Below are 24,316 nucleotides of genomic sequence, written 5' to 3'. Positions count from 1 at the left end.
ACAAAGGTTTACATCTTCTTTTCTCTGGGATACAGAGTAAAGGCATTTCTTTTAGGTAGCTCTGAAAACACTGGAGTTCCCTCATTTCACAGGACTATGCTGGTGTGCTTTGACACTGGTGCCTCCAGCCAGCCAGTCCCTGGGCAAATGTACCTTTTTTTGAGGTGCCAAATATGGATTTTCATAGGTTTAGTGGAAGAATAGAAATAAATGGGAGCCTTTCCTCACACAACAGAGCTCATCATTCCAGTAAAACTTCTCTAGAGATATTACCTACCTTAAGAAAAACGCTTTGAAAATAATCTCTAATAGTCAGGTCAAAGCAGAAATCTGCCTGCAAATGAGAAGTCTTTTCTTTAAGGAAACTGGGGTCCACTGACTCTTCCAACACTTCAAGCCCTGCACAACTCTGGGATGAGCAGCTACCATGGGGGTGACTGCTCCCTGGCCTTTATCTCCCTTCAGTCTGTGCTATTCTGGTAAAATCAGAGGTTTCTACTCTTTTGCTAACAATGTTTCTCACCCCAAGCTGCTCTCCAACAGCTCTGTTCCCAAGATGAGGAAATTACTGTTTACTCAAATATTCCCACCCCTCACCTCTTCATTGCCCATCTGCCAGGATGCACATCTCAGTGCTGCACATACCACAGCCTTTCAAAACTGAGATGCTTATCCATCCTTCCTATCTATCCAGCAGTTTGCCATACCTCACTCTAGCAGCTGCCCCAAAAAATAACACCTTTCCAGACTCCCCAGCACCCAAAGGTGCCTTCAGTACCCTCCTCCCCTACAGAGCAGCAGCAGATTTGTTTCCACCACATACCTGCCCTTACAAAGTTGGTTCATTTTTCTCTGAAGACAGAAAGCAAAATTAAAATTCGCTATCTGACTCAGCAATCCAATCCTGGTCTTTAGTTTCTTTCCTTTCTAGAGGAAGAAAGGATAGAGTTGGCTGATCAAAGAGTATTTGAAAATATTTCACTTTGGATTTCTGTCCGCTCAATAAAACCTCTCCATTTATTACAAAAAAATGAATTCCAAAGCCCAGATCACTCTGTAATTATTCAACACTACCAGTCATTGCACACAAATACATATATAATTTCGCAAATACTTATTCCTAGCTCCTATCCCAAAGAACTCTCCTTTGTCACAGCTGACTTTAGTCACCTATCCAAATCCATGTCCAGAGCAGCATGACCAAAAAAAAACCAAAACCAAAAACAAAAAACCCCAGAAGGTGCTGCTGGGAAGCTAACCAGTAAAGCTGTAGCAACATACACTCTTTTCTGGTTTATGTCCAGTTATGTCCCTCCTTATACCTTCAATTTGTTAGCTTGCCATGTTCCCAGCCCTCACTAGCACATAGCTGTGCTGCAGATGTCTGGCCAGCATTATTTTCCTACAGCACTGGTTTATCAGGACAGGCTGCCAGGCACAGCTCTGTCCCAGCACACCACACTGTGAGCTGCACTGGGACAGGGGCAATTCCCCCAGTGCAGGTTCAGCAGGATGCCTTCCCACAGCTGGGCACCACATGGGTCCCTCTGCTCCATCCCTCTCCCCCTCCTTTCATTCCTCTAAGACAGTGAGTCTGAGACCCCCTCAAGCTGCTCAGGCCTCCAGGAAGAGGAGCCACACAACCCTTTTGAGATGGGGTCTGAAGACACTGGAACAGGGACAGCACTGGTGGTGGGGAGAAGGCACCAGTGCAGAGACCCCCCTGCAGGACCCAGTCCCAGGGAATGTGTGCACAAAGCTCCTGGGAACAGCCTGCACAGCACTCCTGGGGAACATCCAGGCTCGTGGCAGCTGTGGGAATGAGCCTGCCCAGGCTGGGCTCCTAGCAGGAATGCAAACCCTACTACTCCATCACTCTACTACTCCATCGTAGCACCAAAACCCACAAAAAGGCTCCTTACAGAACACATGCTGCTGGGAGTGCTCAGAGAGCTGAGTGGGTGATCCCCACCCCACTTCCAAGCCTTTATCCAAGACCCAGATTTATCTCCCAAGATAATTTCACAGCTCTTCTCAGGAACACATGCTGTGCAAGCAGAGCACAGTGCTCAAAGACATGCTCCACCAGATACCAGCCCAGATACCTTCCCAGATTGGGCACTTACATTCTTTGTGGTACAGATTAGTGGCATCATACTCAGATTTCACTGTGCTAGTTTTTTGGGACAAACTGCTTTCTAGTCTCTGGGAAACTTCGCTACTATCTCTGAAGGAAGGTAACCCTTAATTATCTTTAAAAAAAGATCATTGCGTTCATGGAATAAGGTGAATTAAAGGATATGGAAATGCCACTGGCATACATTTACATTACCACATAAATAACTACCCACTGTCACCTGGTCCCATCAGGAGATCCTGGCTGAACCCACAGCTCTCATGTCCCTCCTGCTGCCCTCTGCTCTGGACAGACACAGGAAACAGCTTCCAAACTAAGAAGCTCCTGTCAGAGCCAAAAGCTTCCATTTGGAGAAAGATCTACAGAAATCTAAACATCTACAGATAAAACATCATAAAGACAAGGCCTAAAAAAGTCATTGAGTATAATAAGATAACTTCTGAGAAGTGGATGTATCAAATCCCTGGGCAGTATTTCTGCATGGAGCAATGAGGGGCTGCTGATCCACTGTTCCTGCACCCCAACACATTCTGCAGCTGCTCACACCATCTCCAGTCCACCTTCCCTTCCACCATCAAATGGGCTCTGAACTCCATGTCAATGTATTCTAAATTCTTGGGCATCACCTGGTGCTCAGCCAGAACCACCTGAAAGCACAAATGCTTCATTCTATGATAAGTAATGTCCACATACATTTTCATCCAATCTCCAGACCCTGAAAGCAGAAATTTCAGTCCCTCAGAACAACTGATATAAATACAAGAACAATTACAGAAGATGCAGCAACATTTTCTCCTTTGTGTTGTATTTTAACATTACTTTGTATTTAACTACAATTTTCAAAGTATATTGTCCTAATGTACTTAAAGCAATCAAATTAAGTTCTCTGTAGAGTTTTATGGGATGACTCCAATGAAACTCCCAGTCACAGGATGTACATTTGGAAGGATATGACAAATCCTTTCCTCAGGGAGCTGCTGAGCTCCAGCCCAGGCTGAGCAGTGCACCAGGCACACTTGTGGGTCTGCTGATGGACCTGCAGGTCCTCCTTATTTACAATCCTACTGAATGAAAAATATTGCATTTCTCTCCTGGCAAATAAATTAGAATTCAGGTGTGAGAGGAAAGCAAAGACATCCCATTCCCTATAGTACTGGGGAAATCTTCAGGGTCCCTGCACAGCAAATGCACATTTGGGAGCAGGGAAAAGGGGAAGGGAATGTGTTTGATTGTCCCCCAGCTAGGTCACCATGTGCCATCCAGGGATCAAATGCCAAACAAAGCAAAGCCAAAGGGTGCCTGCTTTGGTTGCTCCTGTACTGACAGCATGAAAATGTGCAAAAAGAAATTTGTAAGGGAAGTTTCCTAAAGTCTGACTTTTAGGAAAAGCCTTTGTGGCAGGCACAGATAAAATACCATCACTGCACAATACTGGCAGAGGCTATTCATGAATATATATTAAAAATTCTAATAGTGAAAAAGCTGCATATATTAACAAATCCAAAATCAACTTCTACTTTAAGAGCAAATTTGGCCTAAAGAATTAATGAAGAATTTTTCTGGCACTAAAACAGTATTAAACATAAAATATAGCTTCTGTGAAGAAAAATCAGCCAGTCTGGATCAACTGGACCATCCAAATTAATGAAAAATCCAATTTTCGAGTGGCAAAAGAAAAAACTCTACAATTTAATAAAGTTTTAAGAAAGTGTTCTCCCTTATCTACAGCAGACACCATCTCCAGAAAGTTGTTATCACTTTCCTTTCCCCCCCAGCTGTGTGTCCATGAGCTCTGTGTTCTTGCAATGTTTGTACATGGGCAAGAAGACAAGAACTGACCAGTCTGAGGAGCTGCAAAGCAAGACAAGCCTCCTCTGTGGCCCCAGTACAGCATTCAAGGATGTGTTTGTTTCGAGTTTTAAGGGATTAAAAACTACAGAGCAGAAGCAGAACACTGATGATAGCAGCAACTGAGTTACCTAAGCACCTGGAGAAGTCATCTTGTCTGCAGAGCTGCTGCCCCATCTCAAAAATACTGCCTGGACCCATCAGCTTGTCCTTGGTTAATAATTGTCCTTGACAATTAACTGGAGAATTCATGGTTTTGTAAATCCTCCTCAAGCACAGAGTCCCTGCTGACAGCCCAACACCACCAGCAGAGACTTTGCCACCCTGGGCTGCAGTTTTTTGGCTGTTCATAAACCAGGAGCCAAGCCATCCAGACCAGCCATGGAACTGTGGGGTGGTGGGTGGTGTCTTGTTCAACAACACCATTTGATGAGGACACATGCACAGGGTCAGCCTCACAGAGAACTGGAGATGTGGTGTTATCAGATTTCTGGTGGTTTCCTATGGATCCTGTGCAGGAACAAAGGGTGACTGGAGGCATCTCTGGTGCCTCACTTGTGAGAAAAGGGCACTTGCCTTTATCCACAGCTCCAAAAGGGCAAACTGGCAGAAATGACCATGCTTTGCCAATCTTGAAGATTTCTACAAAGTGAGTTTTGAAGACTGTGACTGGGGTCAGGAGAAGGCCCTCACAACTAGAGAAGTCACAAAGTCATCCTTTTTTTTTTTTATCTGTCTTAATCAAACCAGCTATAATTCCATCAAACTGTGACCACAGTAGTTCCATTGTGCATTGTACTCATGGACAGCTCTTACTGCAGACCACAGCTGTCCAAGTAAAAAAGCCCATTTTCTCCCATTCTACTGTTCTCTTTGTCTGAAGACTATTTCAGAGTCTTGTGGACATTGGAGAACACTGATTTGCAGTTTTCAATTACTTCAGTGCTCTGCAGCCATGCACAAACAACAAAAATCACATCAGGGCTCTGAACTATGGGATGCCCTCTCTAATCACTAGAGCCAGTTATAAAAATGTGAAATATTCTTTCCTATTACAAACTATATTCATTCAAAGCTGAAAAGAAAACTACTTATTCTGCAGACCTGGATCACCTTTTCCCCAGCCCAGGAGGCAATTTAGGAGCAAACAGCTCTAACAAAACCAAATGCTCATTGATCAGTGCCCAGTTTGGCTTTGCAAGCTCCATGTTCAGGTTGTTTCCAGACCTGTTTCAGTACAGAGACTTGACCAAGGTCTCTGATGAATTCACTGTCAGGGAAGTGCTGGGGCCATACTTTAAATAGCCCACAAAATCCTTGCATTCATGTCAAAATGGCATAAAAATCTTTTAACTGGCTTTCCATTAGTGGGAAAAAAAAAAAAAAAGAATTTGAAAAACTGAGCTGCAGTTTTCTGGATAGCCATATAAATTACCAGATTGTAAAAAATCACAACTGAGAAAAAAAAAGCCTATTTCCTAGTTAAAAATATATCTTAATGCTTCAGTTTGCATCATTAAGCCATATTAAATATGGAGATACTTTGTGAAGGTGTCACAATCAGAGATATTTGTAATCTGAAGGATTTCCTGAATCTTACCCAGCAGGATGCAACATTATCTTCTTCATTCACACAATTTCCTCTTTCCACTAACAGCAGTTAAAACATAGAAGTCCTGGTTAGTAAAATTATTCATTAAGAGGTCAAAATTAGGTAGAAAAAGCACTGCTGAGATCAGAGTTTGAAACAGTTGTAGAAAATAATTAAAGCCATGACTGAGCCCTCAGTGCCCATCCCACAGAGCCAGTTTATGTAACAGGGATATTGGTGAAAATCTCCAGCTTAGCTGATGTATTATTGAACATTTTCCTCATCAGTTCAGCTGCTAACCCCAGATCTGTAGTGCCAGATGAGGCAGTCACAGTTTGGCAAGAAAAGGGATTAAACTAATGCAGTTTCACACACCAGCCTATTGCAGATCCAGAAGGGACCACTGTGACACAGCTTGTGATCTGCTGAACTCCATCCCCTCATCCCTGCAACTCCTGCTTGTGCAAAATCTGCTTCTCAAAAGCCCAAGTTTTGTTCTAAGAAGTTCCAGGGTGGAGATTTATGCCTTCATTAAGCTGGAATGGGTCATGCAAAGTTTAACCAGCACATCTCACCTTCCCAGGAGCTCTGCCAAATCCACCTGGGAACTGGGGCACCCACATTTTGGCACAGGTCACACCTGGAGCCAGTGCACAGACTCTGCTGGTTTGCTTTTGCTCCTGCCTATGCACAGGAGGTTTATGAGGCCACAGCTTGGTTTTGCAGAAGGGGCATCTTCTGGAAGATGAAGACATCCAAAATAAAACACAAACCTTAAGGAGTTTAACTGACTCTGTGACTTTATTCCTTCCTATCTCCAACCTCCCAGGAAGTCTGGGAGCAGAGCCCACCACAGTTGCCTGAAAGGCAGCACTGCAGGCAACTACTTAGTTGAAAGAATTTCTATTTATCAGCAGCTCTCAGTCTCCCAGCCATCACAGGTATTTATAATCTTTCAGCCAGAATGTTTTTCACTGAATTCTGAAGCAAGATTTACTACAAATGGATGACAAAAAAATAGAAGGATAGTACACACTGGCATGGAAATATGTTAACATTAGCAGAGGCCTTTTCCAAAGAAAGATAGATCCAAAGCTCAAAAAGTTAGATGTTTTCTCCTTAATTATCATTTGTAGCTTCTAAGTAGGCAATTTAGATCTGGCTGTCATATTTCAAATGGAAGACTAGACTACCCATGGCATGCAGATGAGGTGAACACTTTCAAGGGTGCTCAATGGGAATGTCTTCATTCAAATGAGATGCTTAAAGTGAATGAAAAGCTCCCATAAAACACAATTTCCTTTTCCTTCAGAAGGGAGAACCACTTGAAGAGACAGCTTTACTAACACACTGAAATGCTACTAATAGATGATCTAGGATAAAATGGAAACCATTTGTTTTGCTCACTGCTGTGATACAAAGATGTGCAAATACATATTTTCATCAGGGTGTCAAGTTAGCACCACCAGGAAATGCTACTTTGTCCTTCTCATAACTCAGTGATCCTAAGACCTCTGCACACAACCACTGGCTTAGGTGAGACTGTTTAAAATTTAACAATGTCAATTTAACAATGCCAATATTTTCCAAGTAGTTTTCAGGATGAAAGCCCCAAGAAGAGACAAGAGATACTCCAAATTAATTGCGATGCAGCATTTAACTTGGGGATATACTATGTGTGTAGGCTTGGTTAAAGCACCTCCAGAAGCTACAGGCAAAGAGATTTTAGTCCAGGGTCTGCCTCAAGACTCAGTTCATTTAAAGAAGGAGCTGAAGAAGCCCAAGTGTTTCAGTGCAGCTCTGCCAGCATCAAGTTTGTGATATGAATAATTCTGTAGTAAAAAATCTTCAGCACAGGCTCAGTAAGTTAAGCAAACAAAAATACTTGCTTTTAGGAGGACTGATGAAAAAGCATCTTAACATAGTGGATACCAGTAAGAAATACGTGCACAGTAGGTGTACTATTCAATCACTTATCATCAAAGTAAACACGAGGAAAAACACAGCACATGATAAAAATGTTGCTGGGATCACAGAAAATAATAAACAAATAGGACCTTCTCTAGGACTCTTATTACAGACAAAACATATTGCTTCAGGGCACTTGGATAAGTGACAAATCCAATCTGAAAGGGTGATGGACTGTGAGAGTAACAAATAATCCCAAGATGCTGAATTTTTTTCCATCCCTCAAAGAATCATTGCCTGGGTGAGGGTCAAGTTAATAAAGATCCTAGTGTGTGCCAAATTTGCAATAGACTCTGTATTAAGCACAGATCTTAATGCTAGAGAAAAACTGCTACTGTAGGGCCAGAGAAATTGATTCAATATTTGAATTTGTAAAACTTTCAAAATGCATATACAGGTATCCAGAAGAATGGCTGATTTGTGCTTTAAAACATGAGGAAGGAAAAAAAATGCTTTGTGATAAAATCAGGCCAAAATGAGAAAAAACCTTAGGTGAATATTTGAAACTTCTTTATAAATATCAGATTAGGCATGGAAGAGTCTGGCAGGATCTGGAGAAGAGTGTGGCAGAGCTCCAGGAAGCACTGTTGGAGGAAATTAAGGTTTAGACTTCAGGTTAATTTCCACATCCCAGGGTGACTACAGGACCATGGATGTGGGCTGCAGGAAGCTTAAATGAATCAGTGTAATTGTGGATGGGAAAGCATCCATCTAATCTCCTGTTCCAGGAGAGGTGGTGGAGCCAGATTTGGGGTCAATTATGTCAGTACTGGGGGGACTTTTCAGTGGTTCCTGCACCCCAGCAGCACAAGCTCAGAGCAGAGCTCAGCTGGGAAAGGCTCAGCCTGCTCACACTCCTGGCACAACCTCCCTGCACAGGCACCACCACATGGGCTTAATTCCCAGGGATCCTGTCTCCCAGCCCTGCAAAATCACCATAACTTTAAAAAAAAAACCACCAAGAAAGAATCAGTATTAGTTTAGAAGTATGTTTCAAAACTCCCCGTCTAACTGTACAAATTATTTCTCTTGGACTCATTTTTATTTCTTGCTGGAGACTTTTTGCAATTTGCAGGCTGGGGTTGAGAAAAATCCCAATAAGCAGGTGTGAAGGTGGTCCTTTGTTTTGGGAGCACCTGGAGCTACCTGCTGTGGAGTGCAGTGCTGCTTCAGTGCATTCAACACTGGCCTGGGGTCACATGAATCACCCCCACACCCCACCAGCACTGATTTTGCCCTCCTGCATCCTCCTTTTCTTTATCTCAGGTGATTGGCCCCAGAAGCATGTGGTCACAAGTAGAAAGCTCCCTCCCCATTCTGATCCTGCTTTAATAAGAATGTTTTCAGGTTCCTTCAACCTCATTTCCAAAACATCCAAGCCTTATTCCTGTCCTGTTCAGCTTCACTACTTTGTTTACCAGCTTAAAGCTCTTGACACTTGTCATCTACTGGCCAAGGTCTAGCAGTTCATCTTTTGGGAGAAGAAAATAAAGCCTCAAATCCACAGCAAGAGAAATGAAAGCAGTTGGTAGCATGGCTTTCTTTGTTTCAAGTCATGCTGGAAGGTGCAGCTCATAAAGAGCAGTGCTCAGGTATTTTGACTGCTTCAGTGTCACTGCTGACAGCCCCAACAGCAGCAGGGTGTCAGATCTCAGCAGCTTCTCTCCTTCCACCTACACCTCCCCCAGCTGACAGCCAATAATCAGGACTGTGAAGGCATTTGAGAGGAAAATGCCATGGGAAGATGGACCTGAATGTGAGACAACGGGTGGGAAATTCATCCTGCCTAACAATGCCCACAAGCCCATGCAGGGAGCTCAGCCTTGGAGCTCAGTTTTGATTAGAGAGCCTCAACTTTTCTGAGCTGTTTTTTCCAAGCATATTCACTGCTCTGAGATGTTACCTTTCCCAGCTAATCTCACTTCTGTTTTTAGAGCATCCCATCTCCATTCTGTGGAAGGAACACTGGAGAAAAGCAAAAATAGCAAACACATGAATAGTCACAGGAAAGTCACAGGAATATTTAGATAAAACACTGAGATGACACCAAGTTCCAAAGGTAGCAGATTTTCCAGGCATACATCTGCTGCCTCATGCAATCTGCACATCTCTGGACATTTTTTGCATATGCCTCAGGTTTGCAAACAAAATCCCAAATTGCACAAAATCTGAGTCTATTCATGCTTCTCCTGTAACAGCAGCTAAGTGTCATCTCCCTTCTCACCTGCACATTTCAGGTATTTTAATACCACAAAAACCAACCACTGTACATGCCACACATCCCATCTGTGCATGCTGAGTTCAAGGGCCAGCCACAGCTTCATCTGGATTCCTCCTGCAAATAAAACCTATTTTGCATCATCTCTGCAACCTGCTGGAATGTTACATTACCCATCAATTACTTCCAGTTTTCTAATAAGTAAAACTGTGGGATATTGCAGATCCAGCCACTTCTTTCTAGAAACAATGGCCAAGGTGCCTGGTGAAACACCAGGAGACACTTGATGGCTACTTCTCTCTGTTCTATTCACTTTTAAAATAAAATACTATTTCATAATCATGCAAACTAAAAGCACTTCACTACAGGGTGTATTTGTAATGAATGTTGGAGAAATGACCTATTTGAAAATGAATCAAATTACATACTCATATAACTAAATTTTCAGGATCTCTCCTATGCATACTAAGCAGAAATGAAAGAAAATATGGACATGTTCAAGGCAAAAAAATAAACATTTGTAATACCAGGAAGTGTGACTTTTTTTTGAATAATAATAATGTCAAGCAAGAACAACATTTCAAGGAATCAAATTTAGCTCCCACTGTTTGGAATTTGCTGTATCTTAGAACATGTTAAAGAAATAGATGCTTTCAAGTCTGGCCTGTGCACAGCAATCATAAGCAAAACAGCATGTGATTTCCCAAGGAAGAAAAATAATTTCAGAGTCATGGTGTACTAGACTTGAGATTGAATTACGCATTCTTTTCTTAATCATCTCAATTCCTTGAAGAAATCACTTATACAAAAGTGAGCAATTTCTGCAGTGGACTTGACTTACCTAAAAACAGAAGACTGTAGATGCTCTTTTGAAGCAGGATTTTAAATGGCATGGTCATTACATATACATAACTACACTACAGTTTTCAGATGTATTTAAAAACATAAAAAACCTACAAAAACTGTTTTCTTAAATCACTAGGTTTAAAGCATTCAGACACCAAGAGATGCAAACAGCCAATTAATAAAATTTTCAAAAAGCACTTCAAAATTATGGTTCAAACTCATTTTGTGTTTTTGCCTCCCTCTCCCTTGGAGTAGCCATTTCAGATCCTTGCTACTGCAGTGGATGGGAAACCTTCCTCATTTCCAGCTGAAGTTAATGGCCACACTATAGTTCATCTTGGGATGATGTTGAGAGAAATGAGGGATTTGTCCTCACAAACAAGGTGTGGGTCTGCTGGTAGATAAGACTAGCACTGAGATAAAAGAAACAATGGGAAGGATTCCACTGATTGATAAATGGAAAAAGATATTTGCCTTTACAAATGAACTGTAGGTTTGCTGATAAATGACATTGGATATTGAAAGATGAAAGAAGCAATGGGGAAAAACCATGAATTCTGTAAGACTTAAAAATTAAAAGGGAGGTTTATACATTAGAGGGGAATCTCAGGTATCAGGTGTTCTGGGAAGTCTGTACTTCTCAAGTACCTCAGCCCATGGAAAAAGAGAGAGGGAAATTAGGATAAAAAGGAGGCTGTGTCCTCTAAAAATTTGAGAGATCTCAGGGGAATGCCCCTTGGCCTCTGCCTTTACTCAAATAAAGTAAAAGGATTCTTCTGTCTCTTTTTTGGACATAAACCTCTGATGTTTGTGGATTAATTTTCTAACAATGTGTTATTTCATTTTTCCTTGCCTGCCAGTTTCCCACTCCCCAAGCTTTCCTGGCCTCTGGAATCTGTCTTGTCCTCTGCTGAGCTGTCACTCCCAGCAGGTACCACGGCCCCACCTGTGGCTGTTACAGGCCCAGGGAGAATCTTAGGATTCTTCCAGTCCAACTTTCTCAGGCTCAGCTAGGGTTTACCCCCAAGCTAGAGACCTTTCTCTGATGTAAATATAAGACCAAAAATTATAACAGAAGATAAACACCTGTTGGATCCATGAGAAATCACCTGAACAAGAGGTGTTTCCTTCTCTGACCAATGACTCCTTTGTATTTTGTTTTGCACAGTCTCTTATTTAAAGCCATGGCTTTCTTCAATAAATTTCTCTTTCTTGCTGCATGCAGGAGGGGGTCATGTCACTGTGTTCTCTCACCACTCTGTAACCCCATACAGCAACACCCATCCACACATCCACATGCATTTTATAAACATATGTCTATCATTTAAAGTATTGCTGATTGTTGTATTGTGTTTTACCTGCAGAAGATTGTGAACTTTGAGTTCATTTTTTTTTTTTTAAGAGGGGGAAACAATAGTATTGTAGATTTTTTGTTAGATAACAGTTTAAAGAAAAATATGAAGTTTAATTATATGTAATGCATACACTCTTGCTTTGCTTGCTTTTAGTAGTACAGATTTGTCAATTAGCCAGCGTAAAGTAAGTGTTTAAATAACTTTAGTTAATGTATTAAGTTTAAGTATCATATGTATTAAGTTTAAGTATCATATGTCTGTCCAACACAACCCTAGAAGAATTCCTTTCCACTTGTGTAGCTATCCTTGTAGTTATCTACGTGTGCTTTGCCATGACAGCCATTTGTTCCACACACCAGGTTCACTCCTCCTCTTGTGGATCAATTTTCCTGACAAAGCCCAGAGCAGAGGAAAGCTCTGGTGCCCAGGCTGTGCTGTGAGTGAGGGGCTGTGCTGCGAGTGAGGGGCTGCGCTGTGAGTGAGGGGCTGTGCTGTCAGTGAGTGAGGGGCTGTGCTGTGCTGTGCTGTGAGTGAGGGGCTGTGCTGTCAGTGAGTGAGGGGCTGTGCTGTGAGTGAGGGGCTGTGCTGTGAGTGAGGGGCTGTGCTGTGCTGTGCTGTGAGTGAGGGGCTGTGCTGTCAGTGAGTGAGGGGCTGTGCTGTGCTGTGCTGTGCTGTCAGTGAGGGGCTGTGCTGTGCTGTGCTGTGCTGTCACTGAGGGGCTGTGCTGTCAGTGAGGGGCTGTGCTGTCAGTGAGTGAGGGGCTGTGCTGTGCTGTGCTGTGCTGTGAGTGAGGGGCTGTGCTGTGCTGTGAGTGAGGGGCTGTGCTGTGAGTGAGGGGCTGTGCTGTCAGTGAGGGGCTGTGCCAGCCCAGCCCCGCTGCCCGCGCTGGTTACCTGAAGGGGTAGGCAAAGGCAATGTCAATGCTGAGGTCACTCTCGGATTTGTTTGCACAGTCCACACTGAGGCGCAGCTCTCCAGAGTACCCGCCGCATGTTGCAAATGCAAAGATTGCAAAAAGCTGTCAAAAACAAACAAACATTGTTTTATTTCGTTTCACCCACCACAAGCAGGTCCATGCAGTAGCTCTGCAGCTCCAGCCCCCTCGGGTCAGGTTATCCATCACTACTTGTACTTCAAGCATTTAAAGCAAGCCATGCATTGTTCCTGCACCCTTCCCCAAAGCAAAGAACCATGACACGTGAAGCTCTGTTGTCACACCAATTTGTCCCTGCCAGGCATCTCAGCTCTTCCCTCCTGTCCTGAACCCCGTTCGGGATTCACAACCCAAGCAGTTGTTTCAATCAGCCCACTGACAGGTGAGAGTGCATATTGACTGAACATAATGAGCAATCCTTAACCCAAACAAAACACTGGCAGAAATATTTAAAAGGTGCAACCAGAAGTAGCAACAGCAGGCCCAGAGAGTTCACACAGCTGCCATCCCGTTATGTGGCACAACACAGAACTGAGCTGCACCTCTCCCAGTTCATGTATGGCTTGGAAAAAGAATTCTGTGTTTTTTTAAATTACTTTTCCTAAATTACTGCCATAATCCAAAGTGGACATAAAGGTGAAGTAAACTGGCTGCAAAACAAAAAGGAATTCTAGACTTTGGCTGGAGTCAGGCAAACTGGAAAGGAAAAAAAAGCTTGGGGGGTTCTGATGCAAACCTATTCCACATCTTCATCTTCCAGGAGAGAAATAATGAAGGAGGGAGTATGAGGGCAGAGACACATGAGTTTTTCTATCAAGGGTTCAAAGAAAAGAATTGGAAGCAGGCATAGGTATCTTCAACCATCATTGACATAGGCTTCCTTGGAAGATCCTGAGTAGAAGTGGGGACAGTTTATTTATACAGTTGTAATTTAAATTAAAGGACAGGTTAGATTTTGTTGATTGTTACTATAGCTCTCCATTAGCTTTAACAGAGTTACTGTGAGATCTGCAGAGGGGCAGATAAGGGAATGGCAAGCAAATGCCCAATCCCAGTCCCAATTAAATAAGCTAAAATCAGCAATCCAGAGAAAACAAAGAGTGCACACATCTGGGAAAGAAACCATGTTTTTGGACAATGAAAAATTATGCAGCAAGCAGATGTAATGGCAAAAGAACAGACTGAAAATACAATAAATAGAAAAACTAGATCTTTTCTTGCTTCATAAGGCTTTGCAAAACATGCCATTAATCTTAGTTCTCCCAATTTGCAGCATAAACAAAGCCCCAAGTTTTATCAGCCTCCTTGGAATTCAGCTTTGCATGTGCACCTTTTCCCCAGAGAGTGACAGATTATAGGGGTGACACTGAGCACTGGGGCAGGGGGACCCTCCCTGGGTGCAGAGTGACGTGCTGAGCACAGGGAGAACAGGGAATAACAGGAGAATGATGCAAGTTTCCACCCTGCCACTCACTTCCAGGGTGATAAGGGCATATCATAGATGGAAGATAGATTTGCAAAGGTATTTAGGCACCTAATGACAACAAAAGTTAACAAAAACTTAGATTGAATCAATTCTTGCTGAGCACATTACAGAAGAGGAAAGCTGAACTTCACTATGAATTGATTTGTTAAATATGAGCCACAAAATAAATGTTTTCACTAGAACTTAAATAGTCTTCCTTCATCTTAAATGAGACACTTGCTCTGTACACAGAAGAAGTTTCTGCCCTTACATGTAGCACAGCACTGAAAATCAGCATTAATCATCTCAGGTTAATTTGTGAGGTGAGGTCAGAAAGCAATATATTAAGGAGAACAGGAGAGAAGGCTGACCTGCTTTCTGGCCTAATTAACAGAGTTGCAAATGCAAATGTTTTGCAGGTACATAGGCACAAAGATCAACAGTGATATATAAAGAGGGAACTCGAAAGCCTGTGGTGTGAGACCTGCCATAAAGAGCCATCACTTCCCAGCCACCACTCTCAGCAAGGGCACAAGCAGAGGAAAGAGGTGCAATTGAGATGCATCTCCTTTCATCATGCATTAGAAATCAGCATAATGGGTATCATCATGTTTTTTCACCAAGGGCACAGAGCCATGTCCAAAACCACAGCTCAGCTATTCCTTCTCAGGAAATATCTCCTCCAGAATTCCCAGTTTTTCCTCTCCCCTGTTCACAGCATCTCTGACAGCAGACTCAAACTGGAGCCTTGCTCCTTCAGATAGTTCAGACCCAGCCTTTACCCACCCTTTAGCCCCACAACCCAGCAGATTTTCAGCAAACCCCTCCAGACACAACCACCAGCTCCCACCCTGACCCAGCAGACACTCTGCAGATGGAAAGGGAAAGGACCAGGCTGCAGCCTTTCCTGCCAAACTGCAGCAGCTCCTCAGGCAGCCCAAGCCTGGCTCCCTGCTGGGGCTGAGCAGATGCTGCTGATGGCTGGGATCACCCAGCTGCAGAAATGCCCAGCCAGTCCCCACAGCTGCATGCTGAGGACCCAAAGCACCTTTAGGATGCAAAACCAGTAAATGGATATTTACAGTTTCCACCAAGGGACTGCAGAGTGAGGGCTGTAAATCAATGCTATTTCCCTAAGGTATTGTGGCCAAGCAGCAGCATAATTATTCTCCTCCTACCTCTGCATTTCCTCTTCCCCCCCACCCCCAAATTGTGCTGCTTTATGTTGTCAGATGAGTGCCCAGAGCAATAAGCCAAGAATTACTAGCTGGTTTTTTGTGCACACAGTAATTCTGTGGCCGTTTCAGGAATACTGTAAACACCACTGTATTTTATTATAGCAGGATTTGTGTAAATGGCAGTTGTAAACCCCATAATGGGAGCTTTATGGGCCAGACCCAATAAAACCTCCATCTGTGAGATAATTTTATTGAATCTGGCTGCTCTGAAATTGAAAAGTTTATGGAGAAAGGGAAAGTGTTTCCCCACGTTCCTATTTACTCTTTGCCTATAAATCCACACTCAGCACTAGGTCTATCTGCAAGTGTGCATGCATCCTGCTTCTTCCCTTCACATGAGATAAATCTCCCCACGTGCAGTTACCCTGCTTATCCCATGGCTGCTGCCTGCCCAGCTCAGGCTGACAGCCAGTGCTGTGCCTGGCTTCCCTGCAGCAGGATTGGGAGAATCCTGGTGCCCTTGAGACAACAAATCCTTGCTGTGCCAGGCTACTCCTGCCCACAGGAGTGGGAAAAGGGCAAACCCTGCTTTTTCCTGTGCTCTCCATCCCTTCTGCAGCTGCAGCTATTGCATTGACACTCTTATACAGTGGGCTGCCTTCACATGTGCCTGGAGCCTTGCAGGGAAATGGAAAATGTCCCCAGCCTGGATCAGTGGGGCACATTCCACGTGGGATGACACAGAAGCACCCCACCAGTTCAGTGTGTGCTATGGAAGCAGTCACCAACACACCCAATGAGGCCACAGACAAAGGCAGGGAGAGGAGGAACATTATTTGTGCTTCTCAGCACAGACTGGAGCAATGCACATCTCACATGTCCAGTCTAGCCTGGCTGGAAAATCATCCTTCTTCCTCATGGTCTCTGACAAAACTGACAAGGCAATGAGTTTCTGTGAAGTGATTAATACCATTCCCACATCCTGTTTTGGTGATATTCCCTCTCTGACCTCCAGCCTTGGCCTGGACTACAGGTATATTTTTGTAAAGAAGTATAATCCCACAGTATAACTTTACTAACAGAAATTATATTTATCCCGGTACTGTGCAACAATAAACCAGCCTTCTCTGTCAAATCAGACAAGCATGTTTTAAAGATCAGTTGGCTCCTTAGCACTTTTGAGAAAAAATAGCAATGTAATACCCAGCAGAGCACAACACTGCTTCTCACACCAGCACAGGGCAGGGAAAGGTTCATCATATGATTTATGGGACCACCCCCCTTCTTCTGATGCCAGGTCACTGGAATGGCAGTGAATCCTGTAATTTGGCTTTCAGGTGCTGTCATTTATCCAGGCTCAAGGCTGGTTCTTTTCTTTCCCAAACAGTGGCCAGGGGCTCAGGGTGTGTGATGCCCTGGAGGAGCCCAAGTCCCAGCTGTGAATTAAACAGTTGGCAGTTCCTCAGCAAGCGACCCTGCACATCACTCATCCCACCATGGAAGGGAAAAACAGGATGATTTCCTATCACTTCTCCCTGTTTGGCTTTGTGACAATTCCCCTCAATGCCTGCTGAGCAACAGGCTGGCTCTGCACACCAGGAGAAGGCAGAACAGCTCCTGACAAGGCGAGTTAAAAGGTTTATGTGGCGCATGCTACAGCTGAAACATCCCGCTAGGAAGACAACACTGTCATTCAAAATTGATGAAACTTCTATATAAACCACTTGCTTTTTCTGGGAGCATGTCTGCCCTGTGCAAAACTACCCTGCTGCAAAAGAGAGGACCTGCTCTGCCTGGAGGGCTCTGCTCTTTCCAAGAGGGCAATATCTTAAAAAGAAAGTGTTAGTCTTGCCTGGAGCTGTGCTGGCCAAAAACAGGCTGAGGGGGATGCAGTTCACTCTGTGGTTTAGTCTCCACTGCTTTCTCTTGGCACCAAGGAAGGAAAATGGGAATGAACCTGCTGGATGCTTTCCCAAAGAGGTCCCCCCAGTCCCCTACTCCTGCCCTAACACTGGAAAGCCACAGGGAACTCCTGACACTTTGAGACAGCAACCTGAAATATTCAAAACGCCTGCACTATTATTAGTCATTTCACATGTTCTGAGAGTTTTAAAAGCAGGCCTGTTTTTTCTGGCATCATTTCTGGATCTGAGACCTCCCTTTCTCCATGCCACCATAACAGAGAGACTGCAAAACCTTTGCCAAATGTTCCATTGCCTGACATTTCCCACTGTGGCCAAGAGCCTGTGTGGAGCTCCAAGGGCTCTGGAGCTGTCCCCCCGCAGAGTGCCTCGTTAAACTGAGATTATTTATTTATAGAGCAGAACCAGTAATTGAACATTATTATTAAGGCTGTAAAGGGAAGGTCTGAAGGCACTAAATGACTGTACGGGAAGCATTTACTGCAGAACTGATGGCCCAAAATGTGTCACCAGTGAAGGATTAGGAAGCTCTCTCTCCTCTGGGTCTCTGCCTGTTTCTTTTTTAAAATCTGGCATTTTTCCTGCACGGATCTGAGCTGCAGGCTTCCTGGAATCACTTCTCCTACATACAAGCCTTTGTGCACTGGAGATTATCAGATTATTGACTTTGGGATTCCTAATTATATCAACTTGACTGGTTGATGAATTGGAGGTGGATAGCATCACAGCCAATGCAGTTCTGGGGGGATGACAACTAGCTGGAGTCATTTTCCTTCAACAACAATACAGGCAGAAAACTGAAATATATTCTGCTCCTGCTGAGAACCAACCCTAAAGCCACAGTTCACTGACTGCTGGGACTTAGTGTCCCCACCTTATAAATAAAAAGCAGCATTGTTAAGAAGGTTCCTGTGCCAGCCCAGCCCTGGTCTGTATGGAGTGAAAACCTCAGGGATAAGGGAGCAACTCAAAGTTTGGGTATGAAGAACCACATATGCCACTGTCCAATCTGCTCCACAACTTCCCCACAGGGCTGTGGGGTCTTCACAAGGCCATCTACAGCAATAAACCTCTGTATGGCATTCTAGAGCACCCACAGAGAGCAGCCCTTGATGCCACCAACTGGATGGAAAGACCTGACCCCAGAGCAGGCAGAAAGCCCACAGCATCCTCTGTGTTTAAAGAACAACACTTCACTTAATGCTTAGCACATTTTTTAATGAAAAAAACCAACTAAAAAGCCAACAACTTGATTTGATTCTTAATGGAAAGATTTATGGAAATGAAATTGGGGTATTTTTAGTGAGTAAAGATCGTTTTATAATAACTTGGTTATACAATACTTTAATCCCAAGGAGACAATTTTCTCTCTTTTGCTTTGAAGAAAACCTTTATCTTTTCCATTCATCTTCCATTGATTATTCTAAAAATCCCATTTAGCTCCACTAAATAATGGTATGGTAGTTTTTCTCATTATATTTTAATAGAATAAAGCCCAACTGTATATGAGAGGATTAGATAGCCATTCGTTGGGGTGAAGAACACTGCTCCTCCAGATGGCCAGACAGAATCTGTGTAATGCCTTTCCTATTTATTAAGTTCAAAATGTAATGCAAGCTGTTTCATCCAGTATTTAATGGGTCAGCCATGAAGTTAAAAGCTAATGCTAAGGTTGGCAGCATGCATGGAAGAGTTAACAGGCAGAAAATAGGGACACACATAGAGCATCTCTTCTTGGAGTCAGTGAAAAGCTGTTGGAGTACAAAGGTACTTACACAAGCTGCCAAGTTCTCTCAGCACCTCTAACCATCAGTCAAAGGTCTGAGGCAAGCATTTACAAGGACCTGAAGGGCTTTAAAATTTATTGTATAAATTGCTTTCAGCACAGAGACATTGACACATTGGTGGCATGTCTGCCATGAAGCAAAAGATGCTGATAGGTGCTGCAAACAGGCTGGGGTAATTACTGGGTGTACATGGCTTCATTTGGGATGTATCACAGACATACCTGCAGCCCTTTTCCCCTCTGGCTGTAGAACAGCCTGGAAGTTATGGCTCTGCCTCTGCAGCTCCACAGCTTCCCATTGGTGCCCTCTTCGTTTAAGGACACAGGAGCACAAGTTGGACAGACATGTTTGGATTTGTACATATAAACCCTGAATGATTCATGCTGTGACATATGTCACTGCAGCAGAGATGTGCTCCTTTTTGGGCCTGAGAGCTTTTCTAGTCCTAGACTTCCAGCCAACAAAAAAACCAACAAACCAACTGTGGCAGTCTCTACCAGGATCCACATTGTGACAGTGCCCAGAGCATCACAAGTGCCCAGAGCTCTGCAGCAGCCACTCCCAGTCTATGTCCCCTTCCTCTTGTCCCATGAGCTGCTTTGGCACCAAACACATGTGGCCATCATAGGTAAAACCATGGAAATCCACAGAGAGACACCTTTTCTAACAGGTCAAGTCAAGTTTCATTTTACTAACAGGTAATGTGCAACAGCCCAGCAAACACAGGTTAATGCATAAACTTAACTCTGTTTCTGCTCCCTCCAGAAAACAACAGGTTTTGTGCAGACTTTGCAGCCTGATTACATGGGATTTATTGTGTAACAAGTGTAAACATTTAATTATAAAATAAAAAATAAAATCGATGGCTGCTCATTTCATGGGTTCAAAAGCATCTGGGCTTAAAATGGCCCATAATGTAATATAAATGCATAAAGAGCATGATCCAAGTTATTACTGAGTAGGATTTTCTCCCTCTAATAATCACAGGGATTTACATTATGGCTGAGTGATATGTACACATGAGAAACACTCTGTGAAGGGAAAGTGCCCCTGAATTTAATGTCCTCAAACCCTGGCTGGGTTTGATACAGGCACAGGGACTCATCCAAAGCAAGGCTACACCACCCTGCAGCACTGGATGGCAGGGAGCACAAACCCAGCTTGCAAAAGCAGCCTTGAACACTGTGCACAGCCCTGGGCTGGGGCTGGGACAAGGCTCCTCTCCCAGCCACAGAGCCCAGCCCCACTGCCAGCATCAGCACCAGGCACCACTGTCCCTTGGCAACACTCCCTGATGGCTCCTGGAACTGCTTCCTCTCCTAATTTGTGCCTTTGTTCTTGCCATTAGCTGCAGCTCCTTTCCCAGCACCACTCCGTGGAGCTGGGCTCCTGGGGAGAATTCCCTGCTCTGGTGACAGATGCACACAGTGGAACTGAGAGGTTGGAGCACTCCTGTGCCCAGAAAATGCTCTCACAGCTGGGTCCCTGCAGCCTGGCACTGAGAGGGGGCTGCAACCAAACCCTCCCTGGGTCAGCACTATGGAAAATGATTATTACAGGAAAGGCTCTTGTCCTTCAATCACGCTGTATTATTTATGACCTAATGATTGCCCATTGACTAGCAGGGATTATACATTCCTGAAGATGTTTCTGGGTGAATGGAAGGGCATTAACCTCATTATTATCACGTCCATGCTCATCAGAGGCCATTAGTAGCTTCCTCTCAGCTCCCTAGGCTCCAGTGGAACTCTCTGGTGTCATCTGCTGCCTGTCACCTGCTGTCCCACACGCCTGCCCTGGCTCTGGCTCCAAACATGGGGCCCACTGCCTCATCTCAAACCAGTTTTGGATGGAAAAATCCACTGGAACTGGCTTTGACCTCAACACCCACATCTGTTCAAAAGGCTGGAATGAGAATTTGCTCCTGGCTAAATATCAGCCCACATGGTAAAAATAATTTATTTTTTAATAATTAAGATGATGGGCTATAAATGAAGGTTTGCTTTGCTGAGCTCTGGGAATTTACAGGGAACATTTTGAGCAAGAAACACTTTTAAAATTAAAACCTCCCTCTCCTTTTCCACCACTCCTCTCATACTCTGTCCCCAGAGATGGTATTGCTCTCCTTCCCACACTGAAATCATAAAAAGCAACACCTAAGCACAACATATTTAGGAAATGCTAACAACATTGTACTTATCTCACTAGCTCTGAAACACTTCATCTGGACAGGTTAAGTTGTCCTGTTCCCCTACATCTTCCCATTCCTGTGCTGCTCCATACCTCTTGCCTGTCTCCTTTTTATTCACACCCCTTAATTCATGTTCTCTGAAATCTATACCCATACCTGCTTCCAAACACAAAGAGAAAAACGTTTCAAAAATCTTGCCTGAATGTTTTCCATTTCCTTCGTGGTTCAAAATATTTAATTCTGAGACAACCAGTCATCCTTGCCTTTCTCTCAGCTGCCAGCAGCTGCTGCAAATCTTCTGTGCCACTTCCCAACGTACTTCAAATCCTCCCAGAGCCCAGAAAGGAAACAGACTCTTGTACAAAACCAATAATGCATCAATATGGTTTTGGCTGTTGCAATCTTTACATCTGCACTGCTGGAGATGAATATCCAGATTTTTTTTTAAATCTATATACTCTGGCCTGTGGGATAAAGGCAGGAGCACTAAAATAAGGAAGCAGAGAAAACACAAGCAGAATGGAAAAAGCAATTGAACATGCTATAAACTTAGAATCAGGTGAAAGCTAATTATGGCCATGCTCACTGAAGAGATAAGGACACAGTAAGGGAGATAGACTTATTAATTATTTGTGTTATGGTGCCACTTAGAAGCCCCAATCCTTTATCTGGGACTAGCTGTACTATACACGGTAAACACTTAGATGTATCTTTGGGTACTGCTACAGAGTTTTAAGGAAAATGTGCAAATGCTCTCCTTCTCCTTCAGCAGTTCCTGGTTTGTTAATGCTTTTAAAGGAACATGAGTCCACCATCAGACTCCTACTGAGCAGCTCACAGGATGGTCAAAGAACAAATAATTCAGCATGAAGGCAGCCTGCACTAAGGGCTGAATTGGGCAAAGCCCAGGAACCCCCCCAAAGTGGGCATGAGCTGCATCCATCCCCATCCCCATTCCCATCCCCATCCCCATTCCCATCCCCATCCCCATCCCCATCCCCATCCCCATCCCCATCCCCATCCCCATCCCCATCCCCATCCCCATCCCCATCCCCATCCCCATCCCCATTCCCATCCCTGCTGTGGGGGACAGAACACTCACTGCTGCCAACAGAGACGTTTCATCCTCATTGACTCTGTGCAATTTTGATTGCTTTTCTAATTAAGATCCATTCCATGGTAATCTACCAAGCCCCTTAGACTAAATCACTCACTTAATCTGTTGTTAGTGCCCATATGTTTACAGCTTTACAGCCTGCTGCAGCATATTTGCTTTGCCACGGCGCCGGGGAGTTTGGGTGACAGATGAGCCACTGCAGAGCCCCTCAGGTGGCACAGGGCTCTGCCACCCAGCCTGTGCACGGACAGACAGACAGCCAGCCAGCCCTGACACACACACAGTGCTTTGGAAAAGAGAGGAGAGGGAAGGCACAGCACTGCAGATACCCCATGCTGATCACCTGTCTCTGTCTCTACAGACGGGCTCAGCGCATCTTTCTCATTTTATTTTCTTTGCTCTTTTTATTTCTTTTTCCTCCAGAATAAGAGGTGGCACATGACAGGAGAAGACTGCTGAAGAGTTTCACTGTACTGTCACATCTCTAGCCCCAGAGTTCAGTTACCAAAGAGTCTCACTGCAGGTGCAAGTGCTCTTTACAACCTTTTGGTCACATCTGCAAACTAAGGACAGAGCCCAAAACAAAATCAGGAAAACACACACTCCAGGCTAGGTTGTCATCTACCATCCCATGTTCACATAAAAATTTCCTGGAAGAAAACGATCATATAACTCTATAGGAACTCCTAATCAAGAGTAACATGAAGAATAAAGTGCCACCTGCCATCACCAGCACTGACAGGCAGCTGCTGCCCAGTATCAATACAAATACCTTTCCCCCTGCAGAGTTTCTATTGATCAGAGCAGGATCAACAGAGGTGAGGAAAGTACTCATTACATCTTCCAAGGACTTGGCTCAAAAAAGTGTATCAGACATTCAGAAGGAGCCAGACATTTAAGAAATTAATTTTTTAAAGGGTTTATGGAATTTCTCTAGGAATTGTTTGAGCTGCTAGAGGAGCAGCCAGGAAGACAGGTCTCAAAGGAAATGAAGCTCCTGGGATCTGAACACCCTAAAATAATGTTTCAAACCCCTTTCAAACCTCCTAGCAGGGAACAATACCTCCTCCACTGGCACAAATCTCCAATTTTCGGTCCCAAGGCTTGCAAAGCACCGTGCTGTGAACCTGTCCCTGCAGTTGCACCAAGCCTATTCTGCACATCAGCCTGAAGTCATCCTGCAGAGTGGGTATCACACTCCTGGGAGGTGATGGAGGCTGCTGCAAGGTCTGAGAGCTGACTGGTGGTTGGTGCTACTGGGCTGGGGAGCAGCTGCCCCCAGACCTGCTACCACCAAGGAGCTGAGATGAGGGATCACCACACATTGCAGCACAAGGATGGGCAAAAGGACAGACACAAAACCCCATGAACACTGAAGACTTCTGTGTGTATGGCATGATGAGCAGGGCAGGCTTGCTGTCCCCCTGAGTTTGTGTCAGCCATACCCTGCAGAGGTGTAGGGCTGCTGGGATCATCTCTGCCCAGCCCAAAGCTCCTCTGCCAAGAGAGAGTCTTGCAGCAATATACTTGACCACATTTTCACTTTGTGCCTTAAGTCCCCTGGCTGCTGGCAACCTGCCCTCAGGGACAGGGATGACTTGCCCCTGCCTGCAGTCAAACCAGCCATTTCAAGCCACTTTTCCTGCTTCAAAGCAATTAGGATGAGACCAACTGCCTTCCTTAATAAACCACAACCTGTTTTCAGGGCAGTCTGGCACCCCTGCTATGATGAGTTATGTGGCACAGAAAAACCAGGCCT

General features: G+C 44.2%; 1 protein-coding gene across 6 annotated transcripts in view; it reads right to left on the bottom strand.

Moving 5' to 3' along the window:
• The window catches only part of SYNPR (synaptoporin), a 100,688-nt gene that overhangs the window by 16,188 nt on the left and 60,184 nt on the right, over positions 1 to 24,316 (bottom strand). For all 6 annotated transcript variants that reach the window (XM_079316658.1, XM_079316662.1, XM_079316663.1 and 3 more), the window contains one exon: positions 12,857 to 12,981. In XM_079316658.1, coding sequence (XP_079172784.1) covers positions 12,857 to 12,981 — 125 coding nt within the window. The remainder of the gene's footprint in view (positions 1 to 12,856; positions 12,982 to 24,316) is intronic.

This window comes from Erithacus rubecula (genome assembly GCF_903797595.1).
Source record: "Erithacus rubecula genome assembly, chromosome: 13".
Lineage (NCBI taxonomy): Eukaryota > Metazoa > Chordata > Aves > Passeriformes > Muscicapidae > Erithacus > Erithacus rubecula.
The sequence above is the reverse complement of the archived record's forward strand: the minus strand, read 5'-3'. Positions and strand labels throughout refer to the sequence as shown.